This window comes from Vulpes lagopus, chromosome 7, assembly GCF_018345385.1.
Source record: "Vulpes lagopus strain Blue_001 chromosome 7, ASM1834538v1, whole genome shotgun sequence".
Lineage (NCBI taxonomy): Eukaryota > Metazoa > Chordata > Mammalia > Carnivora > Canidae > Vulpes > Vulpes lagopus.
The window spans coordinates 77,044,790-77,059,497 of NC_054830.1; the positions used below are offsets into that span (position 1 = coordinate 77,044,790).

A 14,708-nucleotide genomic window follows, 5' to 3' on the forward strand; every position below is an offset into this window, starting at 1 on the left:
GGGTCAGCTTCATCTCTCATTTGGTGAGGGATCCTGGCCAAGTCATTTTACATTCTTCTGGTGTTGATCCTCAGGAATGTTCCTTACTTCTTCAAAGGTAATTTTTAAAAAGATATTATTTATTCATTCATGAGAGACACAAAGAGAGAAGCAGAGGCATAGGCAGAGGGAGAAGCAGGGTCCCTATAGGGAGCCTGATGCGGGGCTCAATCCCAAGACCTCGGGATCACGCCCTGAGCCGAAGGCAGATGCTCAACCACTGAGCCACTCAGGCATCTCTTCTTCAAGCCTCAGTCCTTCTCAGTCATATGAGTGTATCTCCAAGGAGAGGCATGTGGAATAGAGAAACGTGCAGGAGTTTGGGGTCAGACAGACTGGGTTTGGGCCCCGCCACCGTCTCTGCCAAGTATCATTAAGCATATTAGTTAATCCATCTGGACTTCAGTCTTGTAATTTTTGCAAAACTGGGATCCTAACACCTATTTTTCAGGCAGTTGTGAAGATTAAGATGATGCATACCAAGGTGTCTGGCACAGAGTAGGTAGGTGTTTAATAAATGGTAGCTATTATTATTACTCGAACTGTGTCACCAGACCACGTTTGATGCCTGAAACCCAATTTTACGGTTTAAAAAACATGCCTTGTGAAAAGGGAAAAGCAACTTAGATTCATTCAGCTAATCTTTTTTGGAGCCATCATTCATAACTTATCCATTAAAAAAAGAATTGAAAACAAACAATGTACTTAAAAAAAACAGCTGAGCTACTTGGTTGAAAGAAACATTTCAATGTAAACAGAAATAAGAAATACACGGGGGAAAGGGGAGAAATACATGGGAGATATTTGTAAGATGGCTTATGGTTTTTTTTTTTTTTAATTTTCTTCTTCTTATTTATTTATTTATTTATTTATTTATTTATTTATTTATTTCTAAAGAAAAAAGTGAAAGAAGATCTCCTTATCGTTGGAGTTAGGGCAGAGGCAGACATGCAGAGCAAGTCAGATTGGGACCAGGGTATTGGAAACTGGAGCCAGTTCCTGTGAGGAGGCAGCTGCAGGAGGGGCAGATCCCAGCCTCTGGCACCAGGGTAGTGAGAAGTGTCCAGCCCAGCCTGGAAAAAAGACAGATAGGAGGGAGAGGCCTGGTTAGGCTCTCAGTGTCGGGATCCTGCTCAAAAGGCAACCAGATGGATCACAGAGCCCTAAAAGTTCTCAGAAAGGGAATGAGTGTCATCCTGCAAAGCAGCCCCAACCTCTAAGCCAGGGTTCGGACACTGGCTTCTGGTTCTTGTGTGTGGGGAGAGGGCACGGGAGAAAGGATTGCTAAGGAGGCAGGGTTTGGGGAAGGTGAGAATTTAAGCCATATGGACCTGGGCTGACATGCATGTTTTGTCATTTTCTGGGTGTGTGACCCTGAGCATGATGGTTTCTTAAGACTCTACTATGTCCTCTGTAAGGAAGATGAGCAGATAAATCAGTGTTTACCATGGCCCCGGGACTTGGCATCTGCTGATGCATATTATTCCCATTAATAATGAGAAGAGCAATAATTAACCTAGCCACCTCTCATCACCTCCTCTGTTGGCTCCCTGGCTCCTGCCACCATACGTGGCTTTAGTTATAGCTGCCTCCTAGCTGGTTTCCCTGCTTCCACTTTTTCCACCTTCCCTCCCTCACCAAGGATTCTTCACTTGGCATCCAGCGATCCTGTTCAAATACGTCAGATGGTGTCACTGCTCCGCTCAATATCCTCCAGTGGTCCCCCACTTCGCCAGGTGCAATTGGTCCTCCTTGATCCCGCCTGCCTTTGACCTTGGGTACTACCACCTTCCCCTTGCTCACTCAGCTCCAGCCACACAGGCCTCCTGACTGTTCCTTGGACATGCCAGGCACACTCCTGTCTCGGAGCCTCTGCCCTCACTGTTCCTCCACCTGGAACACTATTTGCATGTCTCGTTTGCTTACCTCCTTTAGGTCTTTTGCTGAAAAATCACCTCATTGTCTCCTTCTGTGACCCCTTATTTCAAATTGTAGCCCCACCCTGTCAGACTCAAGCCTCTTTGCTGCTATGTTTGTTTTTCATGGCACTTTTCATAAGCTGTCATACGAAGATAGCTTCTTCTTACCATTGCTGTTTATTGTTTCTCTTTCTCTCGACTACAATGTACATTTTATGAGAACAGGGATTTGAGTTTGGCTTGTTTATTCCTGCCTCCTCAGCTCCTAGGACACTGCCCAGCACATAGTAGATGCTGCAAAACGTTTCTTGAAGGAATGATTATTATAAAGCCAGAGGCTGGACTCCAGATGTAGGAGAATATGGACTCGGGGCTGGTGACCGAGGCAGGAACTCAGACCTAGGAAGCATGCCAGGAATCCAGTTATCCAAACTATCCAATTTCTATTCTTCAAACTGGAACACTGGCCAGGGTAGGACCTGGGAACCAGAGGGATGCCCAGGCATCAGAAGTGGGCATGAGATCAGAGCCTGGCCTGGATCCAGGCTGGCGGAGAGTGACACTGGTGCTCTTCGGGTCAGGGCTGGTCCCGGGCCACACGTCTTGGGGCCAGGTCACCCCATGAGGGGAGACACTGGGGCTGAAAGGCAGGTTGCCAGGCAGGGCCTTCAACTATTTCGTAAATGTCAAGCAAAGTTATCCCAGCTTTCAACTTATTCCCAGATGTAGGTGTCAGTGAATACTCCATATTGGCACAGCTTACAAGGAAAGCACAAATGACTAAGGGGAAAAAAAAGGGGGGGGGGGAGGGAAAATGCTCATTGAGAAACCTGAACTGAGAAGTCGAGGAAGGGCAGATGCCAGAAGCGGATGGCTAGAGGACAGCTGTGATGTCAAGTGAATACCAGCTAAAAGAGATCACCTTGTCCTCTGGACCGCTTTTGGTCTTGTTCATGGGAGATGGTCAGGTGAGCTCTGCCCATGTAAAAAACCCTCTAGCTTAGTGAGCTCAGGAGTGATGTGTGCAGAAGCCTAGAAAGAGGAGTTGGGACAGGGAGTTCTTGGCCTGGGCTCCCTAGAGCTGTCCAAGACACTCTCCAGGATTGGGCTTAGCCTGCCCTCTCTGTCCTCATGCTTCCTGATAACTAGCCTGGGATTCAGGGCTGCCTCTACCGCACTCCAGAAGAGCAAGTCTGTGGACATCACGTGGCTCAGCTCCTTCACCACATCACTGAGGATCCAGAGGCTCAGCTCAGAACAACCTAAAGTCAGAGCAGTGCCCCTCCCATAGGGAAGGTTGCTCCCCATCCTGGCTCCTGCTGTACTGGGTACAGAGCTCCTGCTGGCTCTGGGTTCCAGTCCGACCCTGGTAGCTCTGTGTACTTGGACAAGCAGTGGAACCTCTCTGAGGTATTCACCTGTAAAGTGAGGATGACAAACCCAGCGCTTAGTTCACTGGGCTGTTGTGAGGATGACATTATAAGGCATATAGTAAATGTTCGGTGATGAAGGTTAAACTTCCATCCTTGTGGCAAGGCCGTGGATGTGGCCCAAAACGGTTGGCTCAAGCACAAGGATGCTTTCTCATTTGATGTCCTGCGGTCTCCCCTCATTAGTCACCCCTTGGGATTTTATATCTTAATGACCCACAATTTCCATTCTTCAAGCATGGAGGGGCCTAGGTCAGATCACACAGGACGGCTCTGCCTAAGGTTGGCCAGCGCAGCCCGCGCGACCCGGCCAAGAGAGGGCCAAGCCAGGGGAAGCGGATCTGCGCTGGGGGGAGCTCCCACCCAGAGGGGACCTGCAGGGCGGAGCCCTCGGGGAGTGGGGACGCGGGGAGGTCAAATGCCTGGAGGGGGCGGTAGCACGCGCAAGGTGGGGACCCCGGTCTCCTCTGCGGCTGGCAGAGGACGGCTTCTTTCTCTCAGTCCGGCGGGGAAAGTGGGGGTGGGGGGCTCTCAGTCAAGGCCCTAAGCTCCGGACACCGAGCAGCAAGGAACGCTCGAGCGCCGGCGGCAGCTTGGGGCGCCCCCTCGGGCTCAGCGCGGGCCTCCCGGACACCCGCGCGGGGCGGAGGAGCGCAGGGCTGCAGGTGCCTCTGGGACTCCTCCGTGGCGCGCTCGCCCCAGACCTTCCCGGCTCGGCGGAGCGGCGGCCGCCCCTGCGTGTGCCAGCGCGCAGTCCGCACCGCCCGACCCCGGCCCCGGGCGCGCAGGTGCCCCGCGGTCTGCGGAGGGGGCGCGTGTGTGCGCGTGCCGGGGAGGCGGCCCTCCCTCCCCGCGGCCGCCCTGCGCCAGCGCCTCCCCTCCCCTCCCCTCCCCCTCCCCCGGCGCGCACGGCCCGTCCCCGTCCCCGTCCCCGTCCCCGTCCCCGTCCCCGGAGGCGGCTCGAGCCGCCGCCGAGCAGCCTCGCCTTCGCCTCCCGCGTTTCCTGCCGCCCGCGCTCCCCGGCCGGGCTCCAGGGGCGGCCGCGGAGCAGCTCCCGGCGGGAGAGCGGCTCGGAGCGCGCACGCGGGCGGCCGGGCGGGGGCGGCCTGCTTCGGGGTGGCCGCGCCGGGGCGAGGCGCGCGCGAAGACGCCGGCCCCCCTCTCCGCGTTTGCTCTCCGGCTCCCCGCCTCCCGCCTCCCCGCCTCCCGCACTCCGCTCGCTCCCACCCCTTCCCGGCGTGATTGATCCGTCACGGGCGCCGCCGCCGCCGCCGCCGCCGCGGCCGTTCGGAGGCGAGCAGGAGCCGGAGCCCGAGCCGGAGCGGGGGCCGGGGCCGGGGCCGGGGCCGGGGCCGGGGCCGGCGCCATTGCGCGGGCGCCGCGGGGAGAGCTTGGCGCGGGGCGGCGGGCCGGGCCAGGCCATGCGGGCCGAGTGAGCCGGCGCCCGCAGCCCGCGGCGCGGCATGGCTTCCCCGCGGAGCTCCGGGCAGCCCGGGCCGCCGCCGCCGCCGCCGCCGCCGCCGCCCGCGCGCCCGCTGCTGCTCCTGCTGCTGCCGCTGCTGCTGCCGCTGGCGCCCGGGGCCTGGGGCTGGGCGCGGGGTGCCCCCCGGCCGCCGCCCAGCAGCCCGCCGCTCTCCATCATGGGCCTCATGCCGCTCACCAAGGAGGTGGCCAAGGGCAGCATCGGGCGCGGCGTGCTCCCCGCCGTGGAACTGGCCATCGAGCAGATCCGCAACGAGTCGCTCCTGCGCCCCTACTTCCTGGACCTGCGGCTCTACGACACCGAGGTGAGCGGCGGCGCCCGCGCCGTCGGGGCCGCGCGGGGCGGTGGGCGAGGGAGCGCCCTCGGAGGCAAGCCCGGCGCCCAGGGCCCACCCCGGGGTCCCTCCGGGCTCGGCTGGCACAGCTGGTACCCAGCTTTGCTGAGCATCTCCCCCCCTGGGATCCTATGCCTGAATGTGCGTGCTGGGGAGGGGGGTGCGGTGGCGGATGGAGGACGGGGCTTCCGTGGCCACAGGAGGAGTGTGGACGGCGGGGACCGGACCCTCCAGAAGGCCGGCCGGGGTCGCCCCTGGCCGGGTCCCGCCGGCGGGGCTGTGGGCTGCGGGTGGGAGGAACGGCGCCTTGGCTGCAGACCGGGCCACCCGGGGCTGGGGAGGCCGTGGCCTGCCCGCGGGCTCCCGGGAGAGCCCGGCCGCGCTAGGAGGTCCGGAGGGCGCGGGGCGCCAGGGGCCGGAGCGCGCAGGAGGGCCGGGCGCGTGGTGCGCGCGGGCAGGTGAGGGGCCGCCGGCCGGGAAAGGCTGCCGCCTGCGGCCGGAGCGGGTTCGTGGGGAGACTCCCCCCTCGGGTCCGCTGCTCGGGGAGCGCCCGGAGCTGGTCTGGCTGCGGACGCGCGGAGGTGCCCGGCCGCGCCGCCGCGGTGTGCGTGCCCCGGGCGCAGACTTGAAGCGCGGACTCGGAGCGCGGCGGCGGGCTGGCCCTCCCGGCCTCCTGCTCCGAGGAGCCGCGGCGCCCAGGGCTGCGCGTCCCGAGCCCCCTCGTCGCGCCCGCGGCCGGTTCGGGCTGAGGCCCCCGCGCGGACCTGACACCCGCCGCCCGCACGGCTGCAGGGGTGCGCCGAGGCGGCCCGGGCGAGCGATCGCCGGCCGCGCCGGGTCGCGTGTGCGAGTTTCCCCGGACCGAGGGGGCCCCCACGCTCCGGCCCAGGCGTCCGAGGCGCGGCCTGAAGGGGGCAGTGATTTCCCGTGCGGTGCGCTCCGCCGGCGCCTTCCCCGCCGCGCCAGCCCGGCCGCGCGCTCGGTCTGACCCCGTCCTCCCCGAGCTCCTGGGGAGCTTCTGCTCCAGCCCAGGTGCCTCTCCTCCTCCCCCCCTCAGAGAGGAGGCGGCGCTGCCCGTGCAGCCTGGGGCTCTGCCTCCTTCTCTGCCTGCCTCCCCCCCCCTTTTTTTTGTCCTCTGAGAAAGAGCAGAAATGTGGATTGCATCTTATTCCCCACCTCCCCCCTTCGCGGATGAACCAGCCTGCTCTGCCCTGTAAATAAAAGGTGAAGGAACGGGTGGCAGTTGGTGGCGGTGCGCGCAGGCTGCCTCTGCCCTGCGAGGATGCAATCTGGGTGGCTGAGCAGAGCTAACCGGGCTGGGGAATTCTTTCTGAATGACATTCTCGTCGCCTTCATCTTTGCCCGAGCCTTTCAAGTTCTCCGGGGTACTTGTCTGGCACGCATAGATGCGCAGCGCACCTCTGTGCTAAGGAGGCATGTCCTGTGGGCACGATTTCCCTGTTGCCTCCATACAGATTCTTTCGGAAGGGACGGGAGAGAGCCAGTTCTTTGGAGGCAGAAACATTTGTAGATAGGGCAGCCCTGCTTGCATCATCACTAAATGTTGTCAACTGCATAATGTTTTCATCATCAATTTATTCCCTTTAGAAAGCTTCCCTGAAAGAGATTTCACATTAGCTTGATTGTGGCAGCAAAGGGTTGGGTGCTTGGTTTCAGGGTGTGGGTTGAAGCTTTTACATTTATTTTTCAAGTGTGTCTTGATGACTCTCTGAGTGAGAGGCCCTGAGTCCGGAGGATAAGGCTCCTCCGCTGGTGGTGGGGGATCTGCAGGAAGCAGTAGGAAGGAGGGCACGGGGTAATCTCAGTGTCATGCAAACAGAGAAACATCTCCATCCATGTGAAGGGGCACAGAGCATGGGTGGATCGGCCCTGGGTTCTGCTCAGACACCAGTTATCTTCCCCATGGGTGACCTTGAGTGGGGTTATTGAATCTATCTCAGCCTAGATTCTCAAATCTGGGAGAGTAGGGCTGTTGCATGTACTCAGTAGGGTGGTGATGTGGTGCTCACGGGGATAGCAGGCCCGAGTGGAGAATGCCGTGAGCTGGCAGGCCCGGCAGCCAGGGCTCCGTCTGGCATGCTGGAAGCACCAAAGAAATGTTTCCTGCCTCCCTTCCTTCGTTTTCCTCCGGTACGGATCCACGAGTAAGACCTTGCAGCTTTAGGTGTGATAAAATGGTCACAGCTAAATATTAAGCCTGCTGATTTTGTTGATCTCACTTTTGAAGTCTCCTAAAGGGTCAGTGAAGTTATCGCCAGAAAAAAGGAACTCTGGCTTACAATCAAATACATATGTTATCTCCTGCCATGAGGTGTCATGTTTGGGAGAACACCCAGGTGATATAATACTTGATTTTTTTCAAGTGGTCTATCCCCATAGTAGAGGTATTTTTTGCTGAGCCGAAGTAAAGGAATGACTGGTGTGGGTAATTGCAGCAAGATCCACAGTGATCCGGAGGGTGTCTGGGGCCTGTGTTAGAGCGTCTGGGGCCTGTTTTATTCAGATGGGCCATCTTTGCGGATTGTGTGTACTCACTAATCACTTCCTGGCCGTGTCACTTGTTGTCTGTAGACTTGAACACAGGATGGATGTGGTGAATAGGTTTTGGCTGGCTTTGCTGACATTTACTGTCAGTCAATGGCCAGAGGCTATGGGCAGCCAGGGTGGACCTTGGTCCACACAGCCTTCAAAGAGATGAAGATTTACCAAATAATGGGTTAATCTGATCAGTGGGAGAGCCTCCCTCAATAAAGGAGCTTCCTGCTCAAATTTCTCTAGGTTGACCCTCCTACTGTAATTAGAATAGCAATAGAATGTTCAAAGCCCACTCTGTGCCTGTGTTTATAAAAATGAAACATCCCAACAGAGCATCTGCTACTTAGGACCTCTTTTCTCTGCTGTAGATAGAATCATTTCAACAAATACTTTTTTATGTACTCCAAAGTAGAGTTGAGTATATAAAAACACAAGCAAGGAACTGAATATACAAATAAAAAGAAACATCAGAAACCACATAGAAGCATGAAAGTTACTATTACCAAGAAGCTGGGTTATTGCCATTGTGCATATTACATTTTAGGTCTGAGCTTCCTGGCAGTCAAGGTAAAAAGGTAAAAATGGTGATTACTTAATTACTTACTAAATTACCAAATTTAGTTTTAGAATTACTAAAAGAAACTACTTACATGTTTGATTAAAAAACCCTGAAGGACAGTGCCTTTTTAAGCAAGTTTTGCAGGAGATTCAGAATGTTCTTCACATGGCTGTCTCTCATTCTTTGGTAGCCACATTAAGAAAATTAAATAATAGCTAAGGGGTGAGTTAAGAAATAATGTTGGCCTTTCTAACTTGATTAAAGTACTTTTCATTTTAGAAAAATGGAAAATTAGGGAGAAGCATGAAGAAAAATAATAATTGCTCACAATCCACCTATACAAAGATAATTACACCTAATAATTAGCAGTATTCCCTTCTAGTTGCCAGTTTTTACTATATTATGTACTTGAGATCTTACTCTATTTGCCCTTTTATACTTTGTTTCATTAAATTAACATTATGAGTACTTCCCCATGTCCTCAATTGCAAAAATGATTTTGAGTGGCCATATACTATTCTGTCCTGGGGGGTGTACCATAAATATCAAGTCATTTCCCTCTTGTTGGATTTATTTGTTTTCCCACTTGTTCCTACTTAAATTGTTATGTGACAAACTTAGGGAAAGTTCAGGGAGCCAAAGAAGCACATTCTAGGTGTGCACCTTTCAGGAAGTCTACCCTGATGCAAGGATCTAGCTGAGAAAATCCAGAGAAGACATGGTGATAGACGAGCAAGTTCTTTCCTTGGGCACCTTTGCCAAATATCTGTCCTCTCATTCACTGTGCTTTAGAAAGGGTCCAAACAACTGGTGGATGGAGGCTGAGCTTTTCAAGGATGTCTGAGTACAACTCAGCAGGCATTAATTGAATACTGACTACAGTTACTGGTACTGCAGAAGGGGATAAAACCCAGCCTTGGGTTTGAGGGAGGAGCTGGTGCATGGAGGAAAACAGGGCAAGCACCTATTTGCCGTTTTCAAGTTAAGATAGAAGTGATTGTGGTGATGACTGCACGGTTCTCTGAATATTCAAGAACTGTAGAATCATATACTTTGAAAGAATGAATATTGTGATATATGAATTCTGTTTCAATACAGCTCTTCTTAGAGGTAAAAAGAAAGAGAGTGAGCCCTTTTAGGGTCAGGTTACCTCTTCTCTGTGGTTATAGCCCTACTGCCCAGCATGGTACCTGGCCCTTAGGAAGTGTATTGCTTAGGACTCACTCTAAGTGATAGAAACCCCACTTTAACTGGGCCATGTGCCTGAAAAATCCTGGAGTGGGTTGTCTTCAGGCATGGCTGAATCCAGGGACTGAAAGGATATCTTAAAAAATGTCTCTCTCTGTCTCTTGGCTCTCATTTCCTCTGTTTGGCTTCACTCACAGGCAGGCTCTACCCATGTGGTAGCACAGATGGCCCCTACCAGCTGCAAATTTACACACTCCCAGTTTAGAAACTCCAGTAAGAAGAGTGTTTCTTTCCCAAATGTTGCAGCAGAAGTCCCAAACTCAGCTCTTGTTGGCTTGAATTGGGTCATGTGTCCACCCCCTGAGCCCATCACGTGACACTGGTGGTCTGGGACATCAGCCAGCCTTTCACGGAGGGAGAGGGCAGGGAGGTCAGCCCTGCCCAACCACATGAGTAGAGAGTGAGGAAGAGGTCGATGGTCGAAGGACGTCTGAGGCTGTTGAAGGTGTGGATGCCAGGAGCGTCTGCTCACAGATATCCACAAAGACAGGCCCTTGGGAGATGCTGCATTCAAGAAAGAGACCAGGGATGGCACAGGCATTAAGAGAAAGAGATCATATCTAGGTCAGGAGAGGCCTCCTGGAGGAGAGAAAACAAAATGGGCCTGAAAGGGCCAATATCATGTTGACACAGAGAAGCAGGGACTCAGGGAGATGGAGGTTGAATCCCAGGAAGGGGCCCCAAGATCAAAGGGTGGAGGAGACAAAGTGTGAGGTGTGTTTGGGGAGCATGACTTGTTAGGTTTTCTCCGGAGTGCAGGGCTTGTGGAGGGGTAGGTAGTCTGTTGGTGGGTGTGGAAGGCCTTGAATCACATGCAGAGAAGGTTGGACTTTATTCTGGAACCATGAGGAGCCGTGTGTGGGTGGCGGGTTTGAACGTGGCTGTGATATGATCAGGGCCAGTGGGAATGCAGAGCCTAGGTGGCAGACTGATGAGCCTGGAGACTGAGAAGCCAGGAAGCTACTCCAGCAGTTGAAGGACAGATGCTGAGGCTTGAACAGAGGTGGAGAGGCTGTGGGAGAGGATGTGCAGGAGAATGGGCATTGCTGAGACCGGACGGGGCGGGACGGGCAACAGAGAGGGCCCCACGGGGGACGCAGGGGGTGGATCTGGCAGGCAAGAGTCACCGAGTCCAGGCACTGCATGGTGGGGGCACGAGGAGAGAGTGCCCAGTGGAGGTGAGGTGGGCCCAGAATGGCATACGCCCTCTCCAGACCCTTCCGCTCCCCAAGATGAGCTCCTCAGTATGTCAGGAGACCAGTGGTTCCCTGTTGGGTACCACTTACCTGCTTGGTGACCCGGGGCAATGCGCTTTGCCTCCGTTTCGTCATCTGTAAAGTGGGGCTAACAAAATGAGACTTCCCTGGTCAAGTAATCAAGTCAGTGCTTGGTACACTGGGAGTGCCCAGTAAATATTCGCCGCTATATTGTCACCATTGTCATTATTCTTGTCCTGTATGGGGACCATTATGCTGACCTCACAGGGTTGTAATAAGGAATAAATATCTTGGATGTGGAACCTCACAACAGGATGCAAATGGAAAGTGGTGTTATCTGTACTCTTGTCCGCCAACACCATGTTGCCGAGAGGGGTGCTGGAGGAAGGGGACCCCAGCAGCACATCTTCCCTTCTGCCATGGATCCTAGCATATTGCTCTCTTTCTCTCCCACCAGACTTTAGGTCCGTGAGGGCAGGGTATCAGGGAGTGAGCGTCTGCTGAACTGCACTGTGAGCGAGCAAATTCCAGTCTCCTTTCTGAATTAGCATCCCACCAGTTTGTCCAGATCATCTCTCTGGGGTCTTCACCCCCACCCCCATTACCACGGGATTTAGGTGATCCCACCTATCAGGATTAAGTTGACGGACAGGCTGTAGATGAAATCAACCCCATGCTTCTCAGTGTGAGGGCACGTGCCCTTGGCCATGGTGGCCCCCAGCCCATTCCCCAGACCTCACCAGCTGCCCATGGGGGCGGTGGGTGGAATAACATGCTAGGGCCTGTTTAGCACTAGGTATTGGGCTAAGAGTTTAACTCGTTAACTCTGTCTTTGACGGGGGCTTCTTCCTGTGTTTGGCCTACCCTCTCAAGGACACAGGGTAACATCAGCCTCTTCATGCAGATATTTATGGTCTCAGCAGGTCAGTGAGCAAGTCTGAAGGGTAAGAGAGCCATGAAAGCAGAGGTGCTAAACACATACGTGCGTAGGATACATGTCTTGTCAGTCAGGGTGAACGAGGCCCTGCTGCATTGACAAACAATTCCCGCAATCTCTGGTGCCTAAATAATAAAATTTATTTATCTGTTGTCCAAAGTCCAGAATGTGTCAGAAGTGCTCCTCCTGACTGGCTCTCCTCTAAGTGGGAACATAAGGATCCAGGCAGACTTTGGGTGTGACTCTCCCATCTTGTGACCTCAAGAAGATGGGAGTGGGGAGGACTCCCTGGGGAAGGCATACTGGATTTTTAACGATCTTTACTTGGAAGTGACTCATGCATTATTTCTACTCATATTCCATTGACTGGAAATAGTCATGGGTCAAGCTAACTTCCGAGGAGGGTAGGGGAGCATGTGGATGCCATGTGGACTTGTTCTGGGTTCTTCAGGAAGTAAATGCCAAGATGGTTTTAGAAGTACAAGAGCTCTGGGGGGTGATGCCTGTGAATGATACAGGAGGAGGTGGGGAGACGCTCAGCCCATGACACTGTGCTGATGATAGCTGTGAAAGGAGGGGGAAGGAGAGATGGGTAGGAAGAGGCTCAGCAAGTCTGGGCCAGGCAGTGGACTGCTCTGGAGCAAAGTCTGCCCATAGAGACGTCCTGCCTGGGACCGAAAGAGCCAGACAGTAGAATCCCTGCCCAACTCAGTCACTGACCACAGGCTGCCTGGGAGCTTGTGTCCTTAGCAGAATTAAATATGGTGGCAGGTTTGAAACTGCAGCGAAGGCCATCCGCTGACCCCCCTCCTCCTGTAGGTCCTGCCTGCAGAGGAGATCTGACCCGCCCACCTACGTGGCTGCTGCAGACGCAACCTGCTTCTGCCTCAGTTCCCTAGTGGGACGTACCCTCATTGATAGAACTTTCTATCAGGCCCCGTCTAGGCTCTGACACAGAAGTGGACAGGACATGAAAATTGCCCTCGAGGAGCTCACAGTCTAAACAGGTGGACAAAACAGGAAGACAGAAACCCTCGCACATAGTGTGAGCCAACCGTGGTAGGGGTCAGAGGAGGGTGCCGGGGAAGGTGACCCTCTTCTGGAGGCACCTGTTTGGTCAGTCCCTATGTTTGGTTGTGAATGTAAGTGGCTCCTTGTTGCTAGCTTTTTTGATTATTTATTTTGATTGTAGGAAGGTCAGAAAATTAAGTGACGTAGTTCACCCGATGAACATCTGTATCCATTTGCTCCTTTATTTCATTCTTATTCTCTATGCTTATGTAACGCTGCCCAGGGAGGCTGGTGAGATGCCTTTGTCTCTGTACCTTTCTAGGAACAAGCAGGTGTACCAGGCTGGAACCATGGGAGTGTGAGCCCCACCTGGGGTTGGCGGTCTGGGTTCTGGTGCTAGATTAGTTGTTAAGACCACGGGGAAGTCCCTGCTTCTCTCTGAGAATTGCAGCATGGCTTGAGGATCTCTGCTCTGTTGTAAGCATTGTGAGAGCAGGTGCTGAGTGTGTCTGGCTCCCTTGTGGTCCTCTAGGCACTATCTCAGGGCCAGGCACAGAGCAGGAGCTCAATGGGTATTTCTTGAACAAACAAATATATCTAAAAGCTTGGAATCCGGCTCTCTGGTTCTAAGAGGATTAATGGGCATAGTTTTAATAAATCGAGGAGATGTTCTGTATGCCAAGACAAGTGGGGTGAGCTTCCTGCTTGCTCTTCAGTTGTTCGTGTGGGTTCTTCCTATTTGGTACTTTTGGGGTCCCTATAATTGTGGAGCACAAAGGGAAAAGGTTACTTGTCGGGTGTTCCAATAGAAGATTATGTGCAAAGCTGGTGTCATTCTTCTCTTCCCCGACGAACATACACGGCATCTTCCAAGATACGTTAAAACCTAGGAAATAAATTCTTTCCAGCATCTGCGAACTGTTACGGTTTTAGATCGGTTTATTGGAACAGTCCTCTAAGCCAGCAGTTGGTGGGTGTAGGAATCAGGTTGTGATATCCCATTCCCACCTCCAGGGAACATGAGAGCCAACAGAGGCTGGACTGGGCTCCGGTCCTGGTAGAAATTGCCAGAATGGAGCCAAGTCATCAGCCTTGGTGAGCCAGGTGGTCTAGTGGCAGGTCTGGGTATAGTGAATGAAGAGGTCCCTGGGGATCCTCTGAATGGCAAGACTTAGCCCATGCTCCCTGCTCCTGGGCTGGAAGCTTCTGCTCTTTATCCTTCCATGGTCCAGACTGACCCAGGAACTGGGTAGACTCAGCCTAGAGGTGACCATCTCCCTGATCTGGTTTTGGTCTGGACCCCAAATCAGATAACCAAGGTTATTGGAATCATATGCAAAATAAGAGTAAATCAGTTATGAGCTGAGCTTGGGGCATCTGAGCATTCTTGCTTGACTAAGGAGCATGAACCTTGTGACACCTTTTGGGGCCAGTTGGGGAATTCTTTTGCAATTTTCTACTTTTCCAGTCTTTTTGAACAGTCTACATTGCTGGAAGGATGAAGTGTCATTGTCATCTAGAAAATTAGTGGTAGATCCAAAGTACTGAGTAAATGGATTCATCTGTCTTCATCAGTGCCCACGTTCCACAGCTGCTGGCTGAAGCAGACCCCTCTCCTGCCACTTGGCAAGGACATCATCAGTCACCATTCAGATAAAATCTAGCCAAAGAAAGACTTTGTGGAGTGATGCATTATTGCTGCTCTCATGGCGCAGGGTCAGGAGGTGGCAGAGAGAAAACGATATTTTCACACTCTGCTTATGATCCACTTGACTTTGTTCAGAGGGAACTGATTTTGAAAGCAACAGCCACCCTTATAATAATCACTATATTATCCAAATCACTTTGTTTCTAGAACTACCCGTTCACTGAAGCTTTTCTGAGAATGCCCAGAATTGTTTCAGGGATTTCACTGGCAGGCAGGGACCTGGAAGCCCACTCCAGGGCATACACCTAGGCTCCTCAGAGCTCCCAC

At 53.6% G+C, this 14,708-nt stretch overlaps 1 protein-coding gene across 1 annotated transcript in view; it reads left to right on the plus strand.

The window, feature by feature from the left end:
- Positions 1 to 4,722: 4,722 nt before the first annotated feature.
- The window catches only part of GABBR2 (gamma-aminobutyric acid type B receptor subunit 2), a 348,859-nt gene continuing 338,873 nt past the window's right edge, over positions 4,723 to 14,708 (plus strand). Inside the window, exon 1 of the mRNA XM_041763142.1 lies at positions 4,723 to 5,175. Within this exon, the coding sequence (XP_041619076.1) occupies positions 4,852 to 5,175 (324 nt within the window). The 5' untranslated portion in view covers positions 4,723 to 4,851. The remainder of the gene's footprint in view (positions 5,176 to 14,708) is intronic.